This window comes from Montipora capricornis, chromosome 13, assembly GCF_036669925.1.
Source record: "Montipora capricornis isolate CH-2021 chromosome 13, ASM3666992v2, whole genome shotgun sequence".
Taxonomy (NCBI): Eukaryota; Metazoa; Cnidaria; class Anthozoa; order Scleractinia; family Acroporidae; genus Montipora; species Montipora capricornis.
In genome coordinates, this window is record NC_090895.1 from 37,853,322 (window position 1) to 37,863,321 (window position 10,000).

Below are 10,000 nucleotides of genomic sequence, written 5' to 3' on the forward strand. Positions count from 1 at the left end.
CTCCTTGTTTCTACAGCACACAACAAAAACAATTTCAATTCAGCCCTATACATTTCCTCTGTTTTTATTTTACACACGTAAAGGCAGTTAAATTTGTGCCCGTTACCTTGCGGAAAGTTACGCGACAAAGGAAACCTACAACCTTAACCATGTTCATCCCATCAGCTCTCAAGAGACTTATGAGTAAAACATGGTATAATATTATTTGTAATGTGATTTCTTAACCTTGAATTAAATGCTGAAAGAAAGTATTACTTGTTTTGGTGATGTCCACACTATTGTGCGTAAAAAAACTTTAACACACCACACATGCAAATCTCCTTTTTTCCCTTGTTAATTGCTGAAAGTTTACTTGGTTTTTTACCTGGTGACAGCAATGGAACTCTCACAACAGGTAAGCAATACTTTTCTTGCCTCTCGTGTTTGTCATTCGCAACTCGACTAAGGTGGGATTACATACAACTGCAGTCATTTCAGTGATACAATTAAACATGCATTTCCATGATGCGATGCTGTATCTCCCAATGATCACTGAAGGTTCTTCCCTAATCCCAAAATGCCCGGATCTTTGTGCACTTAAGACGTGCGAGTGAAAAATAACAAGGTCATACAAAAGTTGCTCTAACATAAATAATTACCGCAATTACACCTGCAGATAAGCCGCACCTTTTTCCAAAGACCGTCGCAAGAAATCGGGGCTGTGGCTTATCTGCGGGAACATTTGAAAAAGGCTGCTTCTGGTGTTCAGTTTTCCATATTCGCGTCCTATCTAATGCCTGGTTACTAAGCTACGAACGTTCCGGTCACGTTTTTGTTGTAATGCAAAAATCTATGGAAAAACTGGGTGCTTTCCTTTATGTCTGACCATCAGGTCGGAGACCAGTGGAACTAACCAAGGAAAAATGGAATGACATTTTTCATCAAAAGTCAATTTCCAACTGGATTGAAGCATTCCATTTACATTTCAACCGAAATTTCGATTACATCACAATAAAGTGCGACTGGAAAAGAGAATTTTTGAAAATGAAACGCCACATTTCAGACGGGCCGGACCGACCGGTCAAAGAGGTCCACCTCCAGGTGGTCCCAAATATTCTGGTCGGACTGACCCGAAACGGACCTTTCCATTTGACTTCAGCTCGAAATTTCCGGAAATTGTGGCTTAATGGAAAGCACCCACTGTGTTAAATGAAGAAATTCCTGTCAACAAATACCAGAAAAAGATCAGTCACATGTCAACGATGGTAGAAATGATGTTCGATCATCATATCAAAGTGCTAAAATTGTGGGTAAGAGTTTGAAGTATTTTCTGTTGCAATGTTAATAGCAAGTTTACGTTCAATGAACAGTAGATGAAGAAGACTTCTGAAGACTTGACTTTGGATTTCTCTTGATTTCTTTCAAAAAACATTTTTCCAAAATTTGAGCTGCTAAATTCAGGGTGCAGCTTATCTGCGGATGTTTACAGTATTGTAACATCTCTTTCATCACTGTTACGATCGAAAGTCTGAAAGAGTGCAATGAAAGCCTCAAAAATTCATGCCAACAGGATTTGTACCAAAAGACAAAAAAGAAAGCTGCATATTCCATACACTGTACCTTGATGTACTCATTGAAAGCAACACACAGTTCATCCTGTCCTTTTTTTACTCTGCTGAATAACTGGTAAAGGAGTGCTAGATCGCTCAGTCTGTAACTCAGCATCAAGCTATCAAAACCTGCATCGAAAAAAGCAAATCAAAGAAACACTTAATTATATGTAAGGACAATCACATGGAAGCAGAGTTATACAGTTTTATATTAAGTGAGTCCATAAGGTACATTGTACTTGAAGCATGAAAGCATTCGCTCTTTAAAAACCACAAAAACCCATAGGTTTGATTAAAGTACAGTACATGCGGTGGCCTCATGGTTAGTGTGCTCGACTCTGCATTGAGTCGTCTAGGTTCAGATCCTGTTCGGGGACATTGTGTTGTGTTCTTGGACAAGACACTTTACTCTCACGGTGCCTCTCTCCACCCAGATGTATAAATGCTGGGGGTAACCTGCAATGGACCAGCATCCCATCCAGGGAGGAGTAGAAATACTTCTAGTCGCTTCATGCCATGGAAACCGGGATAAGCTCTGGCCTGATGGGCCTTCTGGTTCGTATACAGACTTTACCTTACATGTATAGGGTGCAAGTGGGTGAAGGAAAAAAACAATGCCTGGACTTAGTGTCATATGTGGGTAGAATTCTTATCTGTTCGTGTATGCCCAGCACTCAGAAACATCCCTTGATTTATGGATGTTTTTGCAATAAGCTATCTTGAAAGAACAGGACAAACCACAACCCTGGGAAATGTGTGCCCTACTCCAATGGTTTGTGGATTCTTAAACATCTCACAAGATTTGATGGACAGGGGTTTTGGGGCTGGCCCTTCAGTTTACAACCCATATCGAAGAAGACTTGAAAGTGTACGCATTTGAAGAGTAATAAAAGCAAAAATAATGTGTTTTCCTTGGTTAGTTTAAGACCACAAGTGTTGGTCAAGCTGGAAGTGAACCTACAACCCTCAGCAGATAAGCGGTAAAATTGTGGGTAAGAGTTTGAAGTATTTTCTGTTCGGTGAACAGTGGATGAAGAAGACTTGACTTTGGATTTCTTTTGATTTCTATCAAAAAACCTTTTTTTCCCAAAATTTGGGGTGGCTTATCTGCGGGTGTTTACGGTATTTATTATAATGGGTCTGTGATCCATTCAGTAGGTTAAGCATCAGGTACATCTGAAAACAGTGACCACCTCTGTTTTCCTGTTTCCTAAAAGCAATACTTGAGTGATTTGTACATTGTCTTCCATTTCATAAATGCTCCAATGCTTGATTCAAAAACACTAAAATCAACATTCATACAGTGTACATGTAGGTTTGAGAAGAACTCAGACTATTTTTCCTGAGTATCACGCCAGAAGATTTTACTCATAAATGAGAAGCAGCTAGGTTAGGAGTGCATGGATGAAAATTACTATTAGTTTGTATTAAATTCTGGTTCCTTCTGCAGGTACCGGAGCACAGATTACGTAAAACAAAAGAAACAAAAGACAGAAAACAAAACAAATCCAAATAAAGACTAGTCCCAAGTGACCAAAAATACAATGCTTTCCAGTACATGCAGAAAGACCCTAAATTCTTACCTTTCTGTAGAATGCTGCCTAAATGTTGCCCCAAAAGCTGCTTCTCAACACAAGGAATAAGAGGTTTCCTATTAAAATCAAAGCAGTTACTTTCCATTAAATCGAAAAACGTGCGTGGACCCTTAACATCAAGGTGAGGGGAAGAGTATGAAACTTGGTTTTATCAAACAAGCTAATTACATGTGAGGTAATTTAACCATGAGAAAATAAAGCTCTGCAATGACATGTTTTGAGATTTACATTGCAGCCCTTCACTGCTTGCTCTTCCCTAATAGCAGTGGTCTCTTGTCTTTTCTTTTGTGTTTACTGGGTTGATGAGTATGCCATGGGACGAAACTCACTTTGACCCAACCGCCATCCACAACCTTGGAAGGCACTCTTCAAACCACATGCCCCATGATATGTTTTGCTGACTGTAAACTTGAGCCTGCTGTGGCCCAGTGGTTAGGGCGCTTGCCTTGAGATCCGGGGATCCCGGGTTCAAGCCCCGCTCTGACCACTGGTTAAATTTGATCCTGGTAGTCCCTGGTTCAACTTCCCAGCTGCACTTGTAAATAGCCAACTGGTTTGCCTCCAGCCAGTTGGGATTCTTAACAGTTGCTGTTCTTCTGTTCTGTTGTTTCATTGTGTTTCACTGGCCCTGAAAAGCCCCTGTGGGGAGCCGTCAATTAAGTATGTATGTATGTATGTGTCCCACGTATTCCAGTGTTGTTAAATGAACCCTCACAACATTAAGTATCACCTGACAATTTGGTTGCTAAGTAACCGCCATGCATGCTCAACACAGTGAGTTTCGACCCATGGCAGAAGTCTCTTTCCCCGTAATCATCAACCCAGTGAATGCAAAAGAAAAGTGACCTCTGCTAGAGGAGAAAGCTTGCTTTGACGAAGAGTTAACACTCAAAATCTCAACTCACAAATCTTTCTTATGGGGTTACATTTTGTTTATCAATGTCTTTGGTAAAACCAAATTCTAATGCTTTAATTACCTGGTTGACTGATCTAAATAGTGGAGTAATCTGTCATTTTCTTCTTTTAACCTTCTGTCCACATGAGCAAGATATTTGGGTACCTATTGCATCAAAAGATTAAAAAAAGAGACAGGAGACATGGCAGTTTTATTTTGAGATCACTATCAGTATTGCCACGAAAAAGTAGACTTTTCTCATAGGATATTATAACAGATCAAGTCATGCATTAACTTTGCTATAGTTTTTTTCTACATACAATATCTTGCAGCTTCCATTATCCAAAAATTGTCCTTCAACACACAACTATACATAATTATTGTGTGATACCAAGGCAACCCACTGTAAACTTACATCTGTCTCCTGCATGTATCTGTTGCCCTCTTCATGATAAAGAACTTCAGTGGCTTTAAGGAATTTGGTTTCAAATGCATCTTCGTACATCTATGAAACAAAGTTCATTTTTACTAAAATTGGCATGTTGCAGCAGTAGCTGCAAAGAAGTGCACATGGTGGTTGGCTGGTTCTGTACAGCAAATCAACTTCAAGTTTTTTTTGCGGTTCTTTCACGTCAATCACGACGGACTAGGCGAAAGAGGGACTACTCGTACATGTAGTCTAAAAATACACATGGCATCTACTCTGGTTTTTGGTTAGTGTGCCCACCTAAACCTCTGTGGTAATACAGTTGTCCTCTCTAGTATAAAACTTGTTGCAGGAACTACGAGTGTTTGAGTAAGGCTTTTTTTAACAGAACCTGGACAGGTATGTTCGATCGATGTACGTGCTTTAGCTAACATGTTTGAGTTATGATTTTATCTCATTAAATGAACTCGCCACCTTAAAAGCTTGGTTTGTGGGGGATTCTTCATTACATGTAGCTTAAATGGTCTGCGAAGAAATGTACATTTGTTTCACAAGGAGTCAACGATATCTCGCTTGACGGAAACAAAATGTGTCACTAAGCGAGAACGATATATCGCTAAGCGAGTAAGATATACCGCTACGCAAGAACGATATATCGCTAAGTGGGAACGATATATCACTAAATGAGAACAATATATCGTTGAACGGAAACGATTTATCGCAAAGTGTAAACGATATCTCGCGATATCTTACCGATAAATAAAACAATAGCTGCCACGATATATCGCTTGATATATCGTTTGAAGTTAATTATCGTTAAATATCGCTGATATATCGCGATTTTCGCGATATTCGACGATTATCGCTTGCATTACTTTTGCACAATACTGTATGCTCTTGAAGTAATTCAATTTTTGAAGAACAATGCATTTAAACGTCAGTTTAATGAGGTTTACAGATATGACAATAACAGCGGGCTTTTGCATAACAGAATCTCTTAAAAACCCCATATGTCAAAAGAAGTTCCTGGGGTTATTGCAAAATCAACACATCATAATTATTTCAAGCAAGATGAGCAAGCCCCTGCACATTTATGTGTGAAACTTTAGCATCTCCAAGCCACATCCAACCTCAAAATTTAATGTTCTCTTTTACTGATTCAATCCCAAAACTTAATTGGGCCTATAGTTAGATTGCAGGAATATGCCAGCCATTCACTGGTATTAGATAACCAAATTCAAAGACCTTGATTTCTTGGCACGGACCATTTAAGCAAGGTAGGAGATTAAATGAAGACAAGTGGGGTATTTTGGTAAAGAAAGCAGTTTCCAGTAAAATGTACCTGCAAGTCGGCTAACATTCTCAACAGACTTTTGAGAAGTGTCCTGTCCACAGCCTCGCCATGTCTGCAAATAACCAAAGGATCATACTTTATTCAACAACTAATAGTACCAACCCAAAACTAAACTACTTTTTTACTGAGAGCCACATGTCACCTCCCTTAATGTAAGCTGCAACAAAGTGATAAGATGCCTAAAAAATGAATGATGAATAATTGTTGTGTTTTCCCTAACCTTTCATTTTCAATCAGCTGCAACAATCCTTCCACTGTTCTACTCTGAACAGTTGGATTACTCATAATGTGTCTACGAAACAAGTTTAAGCTCATATCCCTGGTAAACAAAGCAAACATGGTGACATTTTTCAAGTAAGACATCATCACCAAGGATAAAAATAAAACCAATAATACAAAGTAGTCTATTTTCCATAGTTTGTTTGAGGCTACTATTCATACAATGCTAGAAAAATGTATTAGATAATTACATTGGGAAACTAAACTCCACACAATCGACAGGGACCTTTAGATTGGAGAACAAGGGCAACTAGCTTGAGAGAAAAAAAAAACATGCTCCTTTTAAATGTCCAAATTTACAATAATTATTATTATTGGTCTGTTTGCATCCTTTGTTGCTTGTTGCTTGTAATCATCCGCTGACATAGGTTGGAATCCCTGTGCTTTTCTTGCTCCTTCCATAGAGCAGCTATTTGTTTAACAAGACTGAAAGTTTAACTGTCCTAATAAATTATCTACAAAGGCAAATTTGTGCTGTCTCACCACAGGGATAAAACTGAAGAGTTCTGAAGGACATAAGTCCTATCAAGGTACAGAAATATGCTCCTAATCATAATCTGCAAAAATGAAAGCAATCAAACAGTGAGGATACAGTTAACAAGACCAAGCTGCACATACATCCCAAACCCAAAAGCAATCCTAATGCCCTGCCAGTCATTGAACCATTTAATAAGTTTTGGGAAAATGTATTAGTGCAAATGCAGAAGGTAAAAAGAGTTTTCAAATACATTGTAACCTCTTTAAAGATTAAGTTCATCTCAAAAATGAAACTGAAATGTTACATGCACCACAAATAACATGGTTGAGTATTTTGATAAGAAATGGAAAATTAATTTGACTTATTAAGACAATACAACTGTGTCATTGAAACTTCTAGGGATGTGTGTGTGTGGGTGTGTACAGATTTATATTTTATTGTAATTCCTCTTGGTCCTTCTAACGTGTATATGATGTTGATTATTAATGGATACAGGACTGACAGGGCTCGAAATTGCAAAAAGCAGGTTAAATCAGAGTCAGAATCTGGAATCTTATAACTTCGCTTGCTCTGGATAAGCAACTGTTAATCAATCAGGATCAAGTAATCATGCCCTCTTCATTACCAAAAGTGCCCTCGTGATTAAGAAAAATGCCCTCCGTCTCAGCCAATCAGAATTCAGTAATTTTGCCCCACATGTGATAACTGCTGAAATCAGGGGTGTTGATAACCAATCAGATTAGAGAGCTTTGTAATAGTTACGATTAATAAATTAAATAGAAAATATTTTTAAAAAAAACTAATTAAAATCCAAGGCTATAATCATGCATTGTATCACACCATGATCCTGAGCCAGTGAAACCATACAATAAATGAAATCAGGGAGAAAGATTATTTTGGTCATTTTGGGACTCTCCATGAATGCAATTTGAGCTTAATCCCTTTGTGTACACAGAAATGGATTTCTCAACTTAGTTGATAATGGTAAATTGACCACTGTAGAAAAATGCAAAAGCTGATGGTTCGAGCATTAGCCCTTTGTCAGAGTGAAGAGGCTAATGCTCTAAACGCCAATATTTACCATATTAACTCAGTTGATAAACCCATTTGTGTTGCACTTCCCCACCAACGTAGCACCATAGTTTCCATAGAAACAAAACCCCTTAACCTTTTTTAGACCCCTAAAACATATACATGTGTACAAGGCTCTATTTACAAGAATACATGTATAGGCAGCACACAGTGGAAACTGGTGCACCAGTCTTGACCTGGGATTTGTGGTTATATATACATACCATGTCTCTGCAGTGATCTTCCCAACAATGATTCAGTTTTCCCAAGTATATTTCACTATCCATTGAATCAGTTCACAGGCGTTAAGGAGTTTTTTCAACAAAATTACCTGATTGCTTTTATGAACAAATTGACCCGGATATTTTTCAATGAACATGTTTGTTTTTTTATGTTTCATCCCTGTCACAGACAACATCAAGGGGACACAACAACCTTTGTGATAGCAAGACTTCAATCCATGCCATTAAATGTCCATAAATTCAATATGATTAGCTTTGTTCATTTATATGACCAAAACAACTATGTACATACAAAAAGTACATAAAAGTGTCAGCCGGCAAAGGAACCCAGAGGAGAGGCTTTAAAGACCTGAATTGCCAAGGCAAGAATAAAGAATAAATTGCAAGGAGCCCTAACCAAGTACGAAACTCAAATCTGATTAAAATTCCAGGAACAAACAGATTCGCTTAGATATTTTTTAACCCATTGACCACTGGGAGTGAGACAACAGATTTTTACTCAGTCTAATGCCAGACGATATTACTGGGATGTCCTAGGGCATTTGAGGTGTCAATGGATTAAAGACTACATTGGAACAAGTAGAATGATGTCCAACATTTCATGTAGCCCAACTTACAGAACAAAACAAGATGAGAGATTACAGAAACTTTCTTATACAGAATCAGTATGACAAAATAGAACAGAAAATCTGTTAGAACTACAATCATGTGTTATAACTACACATTCCAAAAGTGGTGAGGATTTAAATTTACACAGGCACAATAATGAAATTTTTTTACAAATTCATATGGATTAAATTGTTAGGTATTAACAATTCCATAACAAAAAAAGGATATCATACAAACTGCTGTAGATTTGATTTCACGTGACACTCGCATTCTGATTTCAACAAATCATACAACGTGGCTGCCATCTTATGAGAACACATATTTTCAACGGCTTTATAAAGTTCCTCACGGCTGTAAATAACAAATGTCTTATTGTGGATTGCCTGCACAGCCTCTTTGAGTTTTTCCCATGTTGCCTCCCTAAAATTCTCTGGCAAATGGGGTTTAACTGCAAGAACAAAGCCAAAAAAGTCATTAAAATGTAATTCCACGCATTTTTGAAGAATAACGTCCCAAACAGTTAGCTACCATTAAAGGAAGGGTGAGGGTTCACTTAGACATAGCATTGTTAAACGTACTTTAGTATTTAAGGTGGCTCAAAGCAGTTTCCAGCACTTTCCAAGACGTAGATTTTTGATGGGTCATAATTACTACTCTTAATCAATTGATGCTACAATTATGGTATCAAAGTACTGCCCAATCACTAGCAAACACGTTGGTATTATTTTTGTGACACAATAGGTTACCATAGCAATACTATGACCTGCTAAAAACACCCTTAATTTCAGCTTTAAGCGCTTATATTTAAAAAAACGGCACGGAGAAATTTTTTCTTATTACAGAATTTTGATTAGCAGGATAAGATGTAACTTTTGGCAAAGTTTAAAAGAATTCTGTACGTGGGGTTCAGAGCTGTCTTAATTTTTCGAAAATTTTAGGTGGCTCTGAACCCCATGTACAGAATTCCAGCAGTCTAGAAGTTGTTGTTTTCCAGACGTCATGAGCGGCTTTATGGAGCAGTTGTTTATCAACTACCGTAAAGACTCGCAGATACGCCGCACCCCGAGTTTAGCAACTCAAATTTTGGAAAAAAAGTTTTTCATGAAAAAAACTCGAAAGAAATCCAAAGTCGAGACCATGAAGTGTTCTGTCTTCATCCAAGGCAAACTCTCCAACAATGGATCAAAAAATACTTTAAAGTCTTACCCGTAATTTTAGCTCTTTAGCAGAATAAACATCATGTCCACCACTTATGACATATGATTGATATTATTCTGGTATTTGCTCACAGGTATTTCTTCATTCAAGGCAGTTTTTCCATAGAATTTTGTGCGTAAATTTGTTGTTTTCTTGCATGCACTGTGCGAAGCTGTGTAACCAGGCATAATATCGGACGATGGAAGACTGGACACCAAAATTCACAGCACCTTTCCCAAATGGTCTCGCAGATAAGCAGCACCT

The 10,000-nt window shown here is 37.9% G+C and overlaps 1 protein-coding gene across 1 annotated transcript in view; it reads right to left on the minus strand.

Moving 5' to 3' along the window:
- LOC138028582 (cullin-4A-like) overlaps nucleotides 1–10,000 on the minus strand; it is a 34,874-nt gene that overhangs the window by 23,504 nt on the left and 1,370 nt on the right. Inside the window, exons 2-11 of the mRNA XM_068876175.1 lie at nucleotides 8,768–8,987; nucleotides 7,913–7,982; nucleotides 6,623–6,696; nucleotides 6,081–6,179; nucleotides 5,849–5,912; nucleotides 4,495–4,584; nucleotides 4,162–4,244; nucleotides 3,173–3,240; nucleotides 1,600–1,718; nucleotides 1–10 (exon numbers count right to left, since the gene is read on the minus strand). The exon at nucleotides 1–10 is cut by the window's left edge and continues 128 nt beyond it. Of these exons, the coding sequence (XP_068732276.1) occupies nucleotides 1–10; nucleotides 1,600–1,718; nucleotides 3,173–3,240; nucleotides 4,162–4,244; nucleotides 4,495–4,584; nucleotides 5,849–5,912; nucleotides 6,081–6,179; nucleotides 6,623–6,696; nucleotides 7,913–7,982; nucleotides 8,768–8,987 (897 nt within the window). The remainder of the gene's footprint in view (nucleotides 11–1,599; nucleotides 1,719–3,172; nucleotides 3,241–4,161; nucleotides 4,245–4,494; nucleotides 4,585–5,848; nucleotides 5,913–6,080; nucleotides 6,180–6,622; nucleotides 6,697–7,912; nucleotides 7,983–8,767; nucleotides 8,988–10,000) is intronic.